Source organism: Arachis hypogaea, chromosome 11 (genome assembly GCF_003086295.3).
Source record: "Arachis hypogaea cultivar Tifrunner chromosome 11, arahy.Tifrunner.gnm2.J5K5, whole genome shotgun sequence".
Classification (NCBI taxonomy): Eukaryota; Viridiplantae; Streptophyta; class Magnoliopsida; order Fabales; family Fabaceae; genus Arachis; species Arachis hypogaea.
This window is the reverse complement of record NC_092046.1, coordinates 143,675,049-143,691,061: the sequence shown is the minus strand read 5'-3', so window position 1 is coordinate 143,691,061 and position 16,013 is coordinate 143,675,049. Positions and strand designations below refer to the sequence as shown.

At 31.8% G+C, this 16,013-nt stretch overlaps 1 protein-coding gene across 1 annotated transcript; it reads left to right on the top strand.

Moving 5' to 3' along the window:
- The first annotated feature begins 5,184 nt into the window (after positions 1–5,184).
- Positions 5,185–13,949, top strand: LOC112723204 (uncharacterized). The gene is made up of 13 exons (XM_025774466.3): positions 5,185–5,429; positions 5,515–5,625; positions 5,848–5,964; positions 6,074–6,244; positions 6,781–6,870; positions 6,989–7,078; positions 8,324–8,413; positions 8,543–8,602; positions 8,681–9,125; positions 9,221–10,146; positions 10,238–11,458; positions 11,659–13,372; positions 13,689–13,949. Exons 1-12 carry the CDS (start codon positions 5,339–5,341, stop codon positions 13,362–13,364), a joined length of 5,118 nt encoding a protein of 1,705 aa, XP_025630251.2. The 5' UTR covers positions 5,185–5,338; the 3' UTR covers positions 13,365–13,372; positions 13,689–13,949.
- The last annotated feature ends 2,064 nt before the right edge of the window (positions 13,950–16,013 follow it).

Genomic DNA, 16,013 nt, shown 5'->3' with positions numbered 1-16,013 from the left:
CTTGTCCCAAGTATGTAAAGAACTTAGATCAAAATTGTGTGACCAGTGATGGAGTTGCCTTTTGGTTGAGTTGGTCCATGCATGACTCAACATATCCTTCCTATATTGTTTCATTTTCCATTGCAAACAAGAGTTTTTTTACTATACCAATACCACATCATATAGTGTCACATGATCATCGGCTCTTGATATATCAAGATTCTCTTTGCATGGTTTCCAATAGAGATACTCGTGATGGGTATGAAATAAATATGTTCAGAATTCTTAAAAATGGAATTCACTATGCATGGGAAAAGATTTTCACATTCACTGGCATAGGAAGCCTAGAAAACCCTGTTTTGATTCATGAAGAAGAACTTATTTTGTTAAAGAAAACCCACAGAGAGAGAAATGCACTTATGCGCCGTCCAGAAACATCCCAATTCATGTTTTTAAGATTTGATCCACTAAGTCAACATAAGAAGATACTCAATGCTCCATTCTATCTGGGACATGTACAACTTATATCAACGCACGTTTATTCACAAGGATGCTTTCCAGTGTGATCACTTGTGGTTTTAGGCTAGATGTGTTAGATGGTACAATGTGAAGTGTATTATTAAATGTAGCAACTACTATTTAAAAGACCGTGGCAAGATCTTATTTAACTCACATGTCGCTTATGATGCAAAGACATTAGTGTTTTCCCAGTTTTAATTATTTCCAATGTTATATACTAAGTTTAAGTTCAATGCTATGTAATTTAAGTCTTTTTGTGTGTATTTTAATATTCCAATGAAATTCTATTCCATGAAGTGTAAGTGTGTTGGTTGCCATTAAGAGTAGTAAAGCTAAAGAGTAGTCTATAAAAATTAAGAGCTACTATTATATGTATTCCGACTATTATGCTAGCATGAACAAAGTATATAATGACTTAAATTATTCACTTATTAAAATGGAGGTACTAAAAAAATAGAAAAAAGTGTATTATAAAGTCAAAATTGTGTGATGGTGAAAACTATTCTATTCAAAATAAATGGGGTTGTTGCCCCCAGAGCTTTTATAAAATCTTTCGGAACAAAATTATATAGAATATAATTAGAATTCATTTGGTCAAAACTTTATACACTATATGAAGTATATTGTGTTTAAGTCTTAAACTCATCCGTTTTGACTTCTTTTTTTTTAGCAAAATTTGTTGATTAATGGACTATTTATCTTTTCTTCAAGTTGATTAAAAAAATGAGCTCTCTTACTATTTTTCTTCAATTTCGTTGGACTAATGCAGTTACTAAAATAGTCCTTTATAAATTAATTGCTTCAATAAAACTCATCATCATAATCATTATAATAATTAGTTTATTTATTTAATGGTATTTTATGTCTCATTGGTTTTATTTATTTTTTACACAAAATATTATAATATTATTTAACTATTGCTGTCATTTTATTAGTGTAAACTAATGGAACATTTTTATAATTTACAACTTTTAAAGTTTTAAACTTCCAAACTAGGTTGTAAATAATTTTATTATATTTTTTCATATAAATTTTAAAAATTTTAATAGTGCTTTTATATTTAATTAATTTGGTACTATTTTACGCTGTGTTAGTTTTTGAGTTAAATTTAAAAAAAAATATTCACAATACAATAAGAATTGTAATTTTTAGTATTTATCGTTCTAACTAAAAAAATTTAGTTCTTATTGAATAATTGAATATTTTAAACCATGCAGTATTCGAAAAGTACGATTTTAAAGCTTTTCAAAAAAAAATTTGTATAAAATTATGCTTTTATTATCATCTTAGTTACAAACTTAAAAGCAGTTATTTATTTAAATTTTATTTTTATATCAATATTTTTTTGTTTTTTCTATGTTACAATTTTGGCCCCCCCCCCAGAAATATTTTTGAAGTTTTCATAATTGCTAGGGCTGGAATTGAGCCAAGCTGAAATGAGGTTGAACAGACTGAAGCTCGACTCACACAAATTGAGATTGGCTCAAGGCTCAACTCATTAATAATCGAGCCTATCTCTTAAGGTAAAGGTCGACTCACGCAAAGCTTACGACCTGGCCCAGATAAATAGAACATAATCTATACCGTTATATCAATAAATTATAACTTATATATTTTTAAAATATTTAAAAATATCAATTTCATATTGACACCTATGGATCAATTATAAATTTTTTATTTATATTATGCATCAAAATTATATATCAAAAATAAATATAAAATTGTAGATAATTAAGAATATTAATATATATATGTGTGTGTGTGTGTAATTAAAATTATATATTAATATATGAATATATATATACTATGAAAAGTAGTGTGTGTAATTAAAGTTATATATTAATATATGATTATATATACTATGAAAAGTAGTAGTATAGATTAAAATATTAAAATTATCATTGAAATGTTAAAATTATCACCGTGTGCCATCCATATTCCATATTATTATATAGATAAAGAAATTTTCCAAAAACACTTAATCACCTCTTTGCTAATTAGCTTTTTGTTAGTGGTGAAAAGATAAAAAAACTAATAATAATTCTATTATCCCTATGTACATGCTACCATCCCAAGAACCTCTAATGTAGGTAATGATGCAACACCTACAATTTTAGAGATGCTATAGTTGCTTGCGCAGTGCAAAAACTCTAATATCGATGCCATCATGTCAATATACGTAGGATAGCAACTTGGTTGCATGCCCAAGCAATCCTTTCTATTTGCACAAATTTTTTGTATTCTTAGTTATACCCCTCCTTATGTTTCTTAAACCAACATAGAGCAAATATGTGGCCAATCACTATCGAAAATCACAACAAAAAATATACAATCATAACACATTGATAAAATTTAGTTGCTGCCAAGGAGAGCAACCATACACACTCGATCCAAACAAACTTCCTTCTAAGAATACTATTTCCTGTAACTATAACCTCACAAATCAACCTACCTTCAATGTTTTTTTGTTCAACAAGTAGATGAATAATCAAGTTACCACTCCTTGCATCTCACAACCAACGCTTCCAAAAGATCTCATATTGGATATAATTTCCAGGTGTGATCCTGCTACAATTGGTAGATGCAGAATGTTGTCACATGAATGGAAAGAAGAACTCACAGGTGAGGCATTTTTGTGGCGGCAGTACGTAACCTGTTCAACAAGAGAAAAATCAATATTGATACAAATTTTCTTTCCTCATTGGACCGCACAAAACATCAGAATAATTAGGTTAACTCCTACCACAGGTAACATTTTATCCATCCCCTTACTGCCATACCAACCCAACTATGGAAACTTTGATATCATTGGAGAACACAACGGGAGCATATGTGCTAAATATTCAACGTTGGAGCAAAAGGTGGTACTTGTGGTTTGGAACATGCTATCCCGATCAATGAAACAAATTCCACAGCTAAAGCAGTTTACTCATCATATGGCAATCAATGTGTTTGCATTTGCATACCTTCCAAACAGTATTCATTATGTCGTTTGTCATGCTTTCAAAAAAAACCTTCCTAACAAGTTCCTTTACTATAGAATATATTCTTCCGCTGAGGCTAAGTGGACATCGACATTCGCATTGGGCGGTGATATTGGAAAGATTGGTCCCAGATATGTTGTCTTACATGGTGATATTTTCTGGATTAATTTCACTACGGATGAATTCCAGGTTGCGAAAAACATCCTCATCTTATCCTTAAAAACACAACAATTCCAAATCCTTCCCATCAGAGAAAGGTACAGATCTGATTTCCAATCACTAATGATTTTTGACAATCATGTTTGTTTTGCTTCCCACCCGCGACAAGAGGATAACTATACTATAAGTTTGTGGGCTATTAACAAGACTAAAGAAAACTCCTACACGTGGTCGTCTTTGTTCAAGCTCGGTGGCTTGAGAGTATATGATAATCCCTTATTATTTGTGAGCAAAGATCTGATAACGTTAGCGGACGATAGCATCCGCACAGGAAGACCTATAAATGAGCTAATTATGTCAAGCTTTAGAGAAGAGGTTCAGTATGAAAGGAGAATTTTGAAATACAAAATTTGGGGCCAGGAAGTTGAGCTGAAATTCATCACAGAATATTGCTATGGGTTGTTCCCTGTTTAATGCACTAAAAAATAAAATATTTTGATTATTCGTGTCATCTGTGTTGTTAAATTCTTGCTATTTGTATATTGTGATACCACTGGGTATGTAAGTATGTAACCATACAATGAGATGTACTAAGGTGCTTAATATATAAGCATATTAAACCAATAATGAGCTCATGTTAAAGAAGTCTAAATTAAATGACAAAGTTTTACCAATATTTAAAAAATCGAACCGATCATCAAACCGATTTCATTATTGATTCATTTGTTTAGCGGTTCAACCACTCCAACCGTGGTTCAATCAATATTAATATTTTTTAATCAAATAATATATAAAATTATAAATGAATATAGAAAAATTTAATTATAATCTAATACATATTTTAAAAAATATGCAAATTAAAGGTACAAGTAACTTATAATAAAAATTTAATCTGGATATATTAGTAAAGTAATTATAATAGTTTTGACAATCAACGCTTAAAATTCAATTAATTCAAAAGAAAATAAAAAAAATTATTTTGAATGTTTTGAAACTTAATTGAAACCTAAATTGAATATTAAACAATTAAAACTACTCATTCAGATGTTGAGAGATTGAATTTATTTAACTAGACTTCAATTAAATTATATTGAAATAAATTTAATATTTTAATGTTATAAATATTGTGGAATAATATAACCAAAAAAATAAGTATAATCACCATTTATCGGTAGATATTAATATTATTACAAGAAATAATAATAATAATAATAATAATAATAATAATAATAATAATAATAATAATAATAGATCTTTTGAAAAAACACAAAATAGTTATTGATTATATGATATTATATAATTAATAAAATAAGAAACACTACCACCAAGTTTACTAAATGTCACGTGAATATGTAGTGAAGGAGTCCATGTGTGGTTAATATAGTCATATACTCAATGAACTCCCCAATATATGTACCCACGTCTAGCTAATCTTCTCAAGATAGGACAAGTCACATCAAATAGTCAATAAGACAATTTTCTACCTCCAAAAGTGGAGGGATCTATCCAAGACAGATACCTTCACACCTTTGGTCTCAAGGTTAGGATTCTCAAAACTCATTAAAAAAATTCGCACAAAGTTAGATTCATAGAAATTTTTTTTTTCCACACTACATTGCTAAAGTTTCACATATCTTTGAACTTGCAGATTCCTCTAAGGACTAACACAACACTATTGTGCATATTGTTGGAATACTATGGATCTATACAATGCAAAGGAAGCAAGGAAACACAGGCATCTTATCCTGGCTGAAAAGAGGAGGAGATTAAGCGAAGACGGGCAAAAAGGTATCTTAAATCTTAATCTGAACTTTTTATTCAGGTATAATCATCTATTCAAAACATGTCCGACTAATATTGAATTGATTTGCAGAAAATCTTTGCCTCCAGAACTGGCCAAATACTACTACGAAGGGTTCACTTCATACGCTTCAGGAAAAGTTGACATCCCTCAAAAGGAAGCCACTCACACCAAACTTCACAGGCATGTTTTAATTGTTGTGCTCCAGCTATGTAACATTCAAACTAGAAGCCTTTTCATGTAACTCAAAAAATGTGGTTTATATTTTAGTTTGTAGTACTAAGGCAAGAGGTCAAATCCATAGAAATAATACATGAAGTTGCTATATTTTTTTATGATGTGTCTTGCAAGAGTAGATGTTATCATGTGAATAGGAAATATAACTCAGCATATACAATAATACAGGACAACAAAGTGATCCTATAACTGCACACACATCACTTGGCAAGACAATCAGTTCAAACAGAGCAACAGAGCAACATACTATCTGTGTAGTTCACAGGCAAAATAATGCCACCCCAGGTGATTCCTTTATCTACTTATTGAACCAAATGAAACTAAATACCATTAAAACTTCAGTCATTCACACATTTTCATATAATTACCGAACAACGTTCCTTGCATGCTTTAGTTTTCCGTCCAACTCATGCTCGGGAACAATCCGAACATCTGTCGGATTCAATTCAATGTGTTCAATGTCTCAACATGGGAGAACCGCATCATGAAACGCAATCAACCACAACTAACAATCATATTGCTACACCAGCCATAGTGGAAGATCGATCAATCAGAGCTAAGAAAGGTTTGATATCAAGTCATAATAGCAAATATCATACGTATCTGCATTATGCGTAGGCTGCATGAACGCATGACAAATCACTTTCATGAATTGGATAATTCTTTTATCGCTAATTAATTTGGCATAATTTTTTGCTCTGTTAGTGTTTTAATTAAATTGTCTCTAAAAAATATAGTCAATGTTCAATAAATATAAAATTTTTTAATATTTATCATTCTAACTAAGAGAAATTTAGTTCTGGTGTAATTGTTGACTATTTTAAACCATTCAAGACTCCAACAGTACTATTTTAAAATATTTTATAAAATTATTCATTTATTATCATCTCAGTGATAAACTCTAAAAGCCTGTTTTCGAAAATTTTGTTTCTATAGAAATAATACAATGTATTTTCTATGTTAAAGTTTTGCCTTCCTCGATAATATTTTTGAACTTTCGCCACAGTGCATTAAGGTACCACATATTACAGGCAAAAATTATCATTAATTTTGGTTTTATATCAATTTAAAAACAAATAATCTGCTTCTTAAAAATTACAGCGAGTGCACGACGAAAGTTTACCCATCCCATACAAGGACCAAGTAAAAACATGAGGACAGCTGAAACAGTTCGAGAAGAAGATGAAGTAGGTGCGTAACTGAAATTTATGAAACAAAGTCATTATTTTTGGTATTCAAACAAAACAACGTATTTGTCGAACCTAACATCATACTTTAAAACAAATAATCTTCTTCTTAAAAATTACAGTGAGTGTACGAGGAAAGTTTTTCCATCGCATACAAGTACCAAGTCAAAACCTTCAGACAGATGAAACAGTTGGCGAAGAAGATGATGCAGGTGCGTTAATGAAGTCTATGGAACAACATTATTATATTTTATTGTATTAAAACAAAAAAATATAGTTGTGGAAAATGACATGATATTTTAAACTATTAGGTTGCCCAATTTACATAGTATACACATATTAGAACCAGAGTTATGCAAGTTCCTTCATTACTCTGCAGCTACTTTTTTAGTTAACTTTATTTAGTTTGTTGTTTTACTATAAATCTATTCATTCTAACAGTTCCCATGCTACATGATATACATGCAATGGCAGAGCTTAGTGTGCACGATGGGGGACCATGGCCCCCAAAGTTTTTATAGCATCTTTAGTAAATAAATTATATAGAATATAATTAGAGTTCAGATCACAAAATTTGTGTGCACTGTACTAAGTGTCTTGTGTTGGAGTCTTAAAGTCTTCCATTTTTACTATGCTTTTTGTTCAAATTTGTACATTCATCAGCTATCTATTCTTTCTCAAAGTTGGTACATTAATGGGCTATCTTACAATTTTTCTTCAAATTCGTCGGACTAATTCACTAACTAAAATGGTCTCTTATAAAGTATTTGATACAACAAAATTCATCTTCATAATCATTATGATAGTTACTTTATTTTTTTATGCTATTTTATTTCTTATTGGTTTTATTTTTTTTTACGCAAAATATTTAAATATTCTTTAACTATTGGTGTGATTTTATTAGCAGTAGACTAATGGAGAATTTTCATAAGTTACAACTTTTACATTTTTAATCTTTGAAAATCATTTCTCCGTAATTACATTTTTTTGTATCATCTTTAAGAAATTGAATTATTATTTTATCTGTAATTAATTTGGTGATATTTTTTGCGTTGTTAGTTTTTTAATCAAATTGTTTCTAACACATATATTTAATGTTCAATAAATAATATCATTTTTAATATTTATCATTCTAACTAAAAGAAATTTTGTTTCGGTTTAATTATTGAATATTTTAAACCGTTCAATACTTCAAGAGTACTATTTTAAATTATTTTATACAAATATTCATTTATTATCCTCTTAGTGAAAAACTTGAAAAAGTTGTTGTCGAAAATTTTGTTTCCGTTTACATTAAAATTATGTATTTCCTTTGTCAAAGTTTCAGCCTCCTAAAAAATATTTTTGAAGTTCTGCCACAGTGTGTTAAGCTACCACATAATACAAGTGAAAATTATCATTATTTTTTGTTTTATATTAACTTAAAAAAAAGTAATTTGCTTCTTAAAAAATTGCAGCGAGTGCACGAGGGAAGTTTGCCCATAGCATACAAGTACCAAGTCAAAACCTTCAGGCAGATGAAACAGTTCAAGAAGAAGATACAGCAGGTGTGCACCCAAAATTTATGGAACAGCACCATTATTTTTGGGTATTAAAACAAAACAATGTATTTGTGGAACTTAATATCATATTTTAAACTATGAAGTCACCCAACTGATAGAATATTCATTAATTAGATGCAGGCCAAGCAGAACAACATTGTGATGATGACAATGAACTTGAAGAGATCACTGAAGGTAGTATTGCATTTAGTCAATCTGATTTTTATACCAAGCCGAAACCGTTATAACCATAACATGTGTTAGCTATTTTAGAAGTCTCATATCTTGACTTTGGCAACCCTGATTATCAATGCCAACATTGTGGAGCCACATTCTGGTATGAAGAACGCCTAAACAAGCACTGTCATGAGAGAGTTCCAAAATTTGGCCTCTGTTGTCGTCAAGGGCAGGTGGAATTACCGGTACTCCAACAACCTCCGGAAATTCTTCATCAGTTACTATCAGGTTGTGATGAAAAATCCATCCACTTTCAGAAGAACACCCGTACATACAATAGTATGTTTGCTTTCACGTCTTTCGGCGGAAAGATTGACAGATCCATTAACCACAGCAAAGGACCGCCAACATTCCTACTTCATGGCCAAAACTATCATTTGATGGGTAGTTTGTTACCACAAGAGGGAAGTCCTGCCAAATTTGCACAACTATATATTTATGACACACAGAATGAAATCAACAATAGAACTGCTGTTGTTAGGTACCTAACCATGACAAAGCTACATTCCAAAAAAAATGATTGGAACCTTAAGTGACAATTTATAGTTAATAATCATTATGTTGTTTGAACTGCAGCTCTGATAACAGCACAGATCATCTAGACAAAACCATTGTGGCTGACCTTATGAAGATGCTTGACACCCACAACGTGCTGGCAAAGACATTCCGAATGATGCGCGAAGTTATGAAATCCAATCCAATTCGCGATATTCGACTTAAATTGATTGGAAAGCGAGGCAAGGATGGAAGACGGTATAATTTGCCGTCTGTTGATGAGATTGCAGGGTTGGTGGTGGGAGATTTTGATGCGTCAATGAAAGAGAGAGATATCATTGTTGAAACGAGATCAGGAGCACTACAGCGAGTTTCAGAACTAAATCCATCATACTTGGCACTACAATATCCTCTGTTGTTTCCATACGGGGAAGATGGTTGGCGTGAAAATATTCCATTGAATAGGCCACAAAAAAATACAAATGCTGAAGATGCAAACATTAGTATGCGGGACTTTTTTGCATTCCGAGTTCAGCACAGACAATCATGCAAAGGTGCTTTACTATATTCTAGGCGTCTGTTTCAGCAATTCCTGGTCGATGCATTCTCAATGGTTGAAGCAGCAAGATTGAAATACGTCTATACGAAGCAAAAAAAGCTAAGAGCTGAAATTTACAAGGGCCTTAGAGATGCAGTTCTTAATGGAGAAACAGAAGCAGCCTCGCTAGGCAAACGCGTTGTCCTACCAGCAACCTTTACTGGGGGAGCCAGATACATGATACAAAATTACCAAGATGCTATGGCAATATGCAGGTCTATTGGGTATCCAGATTTGTTCATTACAGTTACCTGCAATCCTCAATGGGAAGAGATTCAACGTTATTGCAAGGAGAATAATCTAAAGCCAGAAGATAGGCCTGATACTGTTTGCAGATTATTTAAGGCAAAGTTGGACAAGTTGATTAAGGATATTCACATAAACAAATTATTCGGAAAGTCGACTGCAGGTAACATGCAAGAAAGTTTGTTTAATCATAACAACATTTCATGCTATTTAAGTACAGGTTAACTAACATATTGCAAATTGTTTCGTTGCAGTTATATACACAATTGAGTTCCAAAAGCGTGGATTGCCTCATGCACACATATTATTGTTTCTCGCTGCTCAAGATAAGTTTCCTGCTCCTGAAGATATTGACAGGATTATTTCAGCTGAGATTCCGGATCCAACTTTGGACCCAAAATATTATGAAGCAGTAAAGAGTCAAATGATGCATGGTCCATGTGGTATTGCTAGAAAAAATTCGCCTTGCATGGATAATGGACGTTGTTCTCGACATTTTCCGAAGAAGTTTATTGAATTTACGACAGTAGATCATGATGGATATCCAGTTTATAGGCGTCGCAATGATGGCCGAACGATTGACATTTCTGGAATTCCTCTAGACAATCGTTATGTGGTGCCGCATAATCGATACTTGCTGTTAAAATATGGAGCTCATATCAATGTTGAATGGTGCAATCAATCGCGTTCCATAAAATATCTCTTTAAGTATGTTAACAAGGGAAGTGATCGAGTGACAGCTTCTTTTTATTCAAGTTCAAACGACAATAATCCCACTGTTAAGCCTGTTGATGAGATTAAGTTGTTTTATGATTGCCGGTATATTTCTCCATGTGAATCTGCATGGAGAATATTTGCTTTTAATATTCACTATCGAAAGCCATCAGTTGAACGATTGAGCTTCCACTTACCAGATGAGCAGACAGTGCTCTTTGCAGACGAAGATGACTTGTCAACTACTATAAATAAAGCGACAGTTCGAGAATCTATGTTTGTCGCGTGGTTCAAGGCAAATAAAAAATACGAGATTGCAAGACAGCTAACTTACAATGAGTTCCCAAGTAAATTTGTTTGGAAGCGCAATGCCAGGATATGGGAACCAAGGAAAAGAAATGCTGTTATTGGAAGGCTCTTTTTTGTCCCTCCAACATCTGGAGAATTATACTATCTTAGAATGTTGTTAAACATTGTTCAGGGTCCAACAAGTTATAAAGATCTTAGAACATACAGGGATATTGTGTACTCATCATTTAGAGATGCATGCTATGCAAGAGGCTTATTAGATGATGATCAAGAATACATCGATGCCATTGAAGAAGCAAGCCATTGGGGATCTGGTCATTATTTACGGAAGCTTTTTGCAACTCTATTATGGTCAAACTCAATGGTTCGGCCAGAAGTCGTATGGAGCAAGTGCTGGACTTTGCTAGCTGATGGAATTCTTCACAATCACATGAACATGTTTCAATTACAAGGTTTTGTCTTAAACTATTATTAATCATGAAACATGTTATATCTTGCTTGCATCTCAATCACCAACATTGATTACGAATTACTTAAATATATATTATCATTATTTGAGTTTTCTGGGAATATTACCATGCTTATTTGTACAATAGTCTATAATACTATATCATATGGTATCTAACTTTATAGTTCATTATATACAATACAGATATGGTTTTGACAGATGACGAGTTATCTCAGTTGACTTTACTTGAGATAGAAGAAAATCTTAATCACAATGGCAAATCATTGCGAGATTTCCCAACAATGCCATTTCCCAATATCAAGATAACTCAATCTGTAAGAGAAGGTGCCTCCCGGAACAAACTAATCATGGATGAGCTTCGTTATGATCGACGTTCATTGGCTCAGCAATATGAAAATTACTTACTACAAATGACGACAGAGCAAAGACATGTGCATGATCAGATCATTAACGCAGTTAACTCGAATTGTGGCCAATTATTTTTCTTATATGGACATGGTGGCACTGGGAAGACATTCATTTGGAAAACTCTTGCAGCTGGACTTAGATCAAAAGGTGAAATTGTGTTAGCAGTGGCTTCAAGTGGTATTGCATCTCTTTTATTGCCTGGAGGCAGAACAGCACACTCTAGGTTTGCAATTCCTCTCACACCAGATGAATATTCCACTTGCAATATCAAACAAGGTACTCCTTTGGCAGAATTAATCATAAGAACAAAGTTAATTATTTGGGATGAAGCTCCTATGATGAATAGATTCTGTTTTGAGGCACTAGATCGAACGATGAGAGATTTGTTACGAGTTAACAATGAATCAAGCTCGGGATTAAGCTTTGGAGGAAAAACAGTTGTTCTAGGTGGAGACTTTAGGCAAATACTTCCAGTGATAACAAAAGGATCTAGGCAGGATATTGTTAATGCATCAATCAATTCATCCTATCTTTGGCAACAATGTAAGCTACTTAGGTTAACACAAAATATGCGTCTAAGAGTTACTAATGGAGATGAAAACATTGAAGATTTAAGGAAATTTGCAAATTGGATTCTTGATGTGGGTGATGGAAAACTAGGAAACTTAGAAGATAGTGCCAGTGTAATCAGTATTCCACCTGAGCTTCTTATAAAGGAATTTGATGATCCAATTGAGGCAATTGTTCAAGCTATCTATGGTGATTACTTAAAAGACTCGACTGATTTTAGTCATCTTCAAGGTCGCGCAATATTAGCTCCAACTACTAACATCGTTGAAGAGGTCAATCACTACATGCTTTCTTTGAACAGTCACGAAATGAAAACATACCTAAGTTGTAACTCAGCTTCCTTTAAAGGTGGTAATAACACGTTTGACAATCTTCACACTCCCGAATTTTTGGCAACTATCAAAACTTCAGGTCTTCCAAATCATGAGCTCAATTTTAAAGAGGGATGCCCTGTAATGCTTATTCGAAATATTGATCATTCAGCAGGACTTTGTAATGGCACAAGATTAGTCATCACTAAATTAGGAGAAAAGATTATTCAAGCAGAGGTGTTATCAGGAGACAACGCTGGTGACAAAGTTCTCATTCCTAGGATGACTTTGACTCCCTCTGATGTAAGATTACCCTTTAAATTTCAACGGAGACAATACCCACTGATACTGTCCTACGCCATGACTATTAATAAAAGTCAAGGACAATCTTTAAATCAGGTTGGATTGCTTCTTAAACACCCTGTCTTCACACATGGGCAGCTTTATGTTGCCGTCTCGCGCGTCACAAGTAAAAATGGTTTGAAGATTGTGATCTCACATGATGATTCAAACAACTCAACTGAAACAAGGAATGTGGTTTATTACGAAGTCTTTAGGAACATTTCATCTCATTCTGAAAATGCATACTCTATTGACTAAATAATCAGGTAACATCAAACCTTCCAGATTACCATATTACAACTATCGTATTCAAATTTACAATCCCATTTCTATATATGTCTTTCTATATCTATATTGTTATCTTAGGTCAACTACATCTAATATTTTCTTCTATCGATAATAACAATTAGCCCTTAATCCTACATTCTATAAAGCTATCTTCATAACTTCACCAATAATTTACGAAAGTAATTGCATATAAAAATTGTCACTTTTCATGTATCCTCTGTTTTTGACATTTCTAACAAAAAAAAAAGTAACCTTTCTCAACATGCTAAAAACTCATTGTTGATATCATTTCAGGGGATGGCCTGTTTACACAACTTCAGAAGTTCATTTTGAGCAAACCATGTATGATCTCTATGTCTATAAATATATTTATCATTTTTAATATTAGGTTCCATATAATGGATTCATTATACCTTTGGAATCACTTGCAAAAACAACTCATCCAACCAACTTCTTTCACAAATATTCATGACAAATATGAAATGCGTCGATAATTGATCAAACACTAACACGCACACAAATATTTTCTTATCATAAATTGTGTCTATTAATACAGCCATAACGACAAACTCATTGTATAAATAATTCCCAATTATGACCTACACATATTGTCTAATCTATTACTCCATTATAATTATATGGCATTAATGCTTTGCAATGTACTACATCGCAAGCTTATCATCTTCAAATTAACCCTAATAAATATTAAAATTAAGTTTCAAACTTTGTTATTCATACTCACACATGTCGATACAAATTTTGCCAATACGAAGCATTACTTCTTCCATGTTTACCGCGCGGAGGCGCGGGTGGACAGCTAGTTCATATAAAGATTATCAAACGGTACTTTATCTAAATTCTATTACCAAAAATTCCATCAAGTTTTGAACAAATTTACATCTCTTAAAAGTCAATTATATGTAAAAGTTTTTATTTTAATTAAAATGACTTCGCCAATACAAGAATTGTCGCATAAATAATTATGAGTGTACAAAATTTAAAAATAATATATCTGACTCAGAACCCTAACACGTCAATATAAATCCTTTACTTCTTTTTTTTTTTTTTATCGATGTGGGACTAATTTCTTATATGTATATATTATAATATTACGGTATTCATAATAACGCGTCAATATAAAATAGTCTACATTTTTTATGACTGATTATATATACTTTAAGAAAGACATGGCATAATGATAAATAATTGGGGTATCTACGTATAGAAGCGCATTGTTCATCAAGTAAGCATAGTATATGGTAGGCTATGCAAATACAATGGATTAGAACATTTTTCATGGCACATCTTTCTACTGTTCTACACCTTTTATACCTAACATAAGTATAATTTGTCTTAAGAAAGGAGAAAATACACGCTTTAATCTGCCTCAATTCAAAGAGAGGTCAAATTTTGAGGATAGAAAAAGGATAACAATCAAACAAACAAACAAACAAACACATGTATATATATGTAAGCAATTTGGGTCAAAGACGCTTCAGATAATAATGCAAATGCCAAAGCAAAAGCATATAGTTGTGAAAAATAGTCAATTTTTTCTTATTTCAAAATAATATTACACAAAATTAAACTAACACACAAATTAGAGAGATAATGCATTTCATGAACCACTTGTCGAAAAAAGATTAAACTGATAAAAAAAAAGACACGCAAAAAATATTATCACAATTTTTTTAAGAAAAATCCAATTCTAGAACTTTCGATTATAAAACTTTAATAAATACTATATCATGTTATTATTTTTTTTAAAAATTAAAAAAAATAATAAATAGATCCCTAACTTTGTAATTTAAAGACATATAAGTTTTAACTAATTGAAAATACAAAAATGTCTCATAATCTTTTAAAATACGAGACATTTAAGTCTTTCCGTTCAAAATACATAAGGATAAATCAATCCCCTAAAAGAACTTAAATGTCTCGCATTTTAGAAATTAAATGAGATTTTTGTATTTTTAATTAGTCGATGACTTATTTATTTTCGAAATAAAAATTAAAGACTTATTTACCATTTACTCTAATTTAAATTAATAAAAAATATATAAATAGTTTCATATATAACATAAATAATTATATATCTCTTAATTCCCTGTAACCGTTTAATGGAGAACACCGTCCAATAGAAAAAGGTCAACCCCATAAATCCTGAAAATCCGGCAATCTTTTGACTAAGGAGTTATGAAACTATGGATGGCAGTGTCAGTATCACTCTGTCATTGAACACAAGATATTCCTCCCTAGTGCCTTAGTTCCCAACAATGCGTCCCTTGGTCAATAAATTTTTCCAGTAATTGCTATTAATTATTATATTTAATTAAATTATAATTATTTATTAGTTTTGAAGAGTTGGTATAATCACCAGCCAATAATGTTGTTATGACTTTACATGAAGAAATTTCATCGCTTAGCTTGACAAATAAATACATATATGATGAATTCTCATTTCATGCAATCAACTTTGCACTAAGGTCACAGTGCTAAGATAATAGATGTTTTTTAAAAGACCACTGATTGATTACAAAATTAAGGGGGGAAATATCCATTTTAATTTCTCAAAGCAAGATTTTACTTCCTTTCATTTATATATTATTTAATTTGCCA

Excerpts from the sequence above, each read along its gene's own strand:
- LOC112723204 (XM_025774466.3), top strand. The coding sequence starts at position 5,339 with ATGGATCTATACAATGCAAAGGAAGCAAGGAAACACAGGCATCTTATC. Across the intron at positions 5,430-5,514 it reads AAGCGAAGACGGGCAAAAAG|AAAATCTTTGCCTCCAGAAC; the intron begins GTATCTTAAATC and ends ATTGATTTGCAG. Across the intron at positions 11,459-11,658 it reads GAACATGTTTCAATTACAAG|ATATGGTTTTGACAGATGAC; the intron begins GTTTTGTCTTAA and ends TATACAATACAG.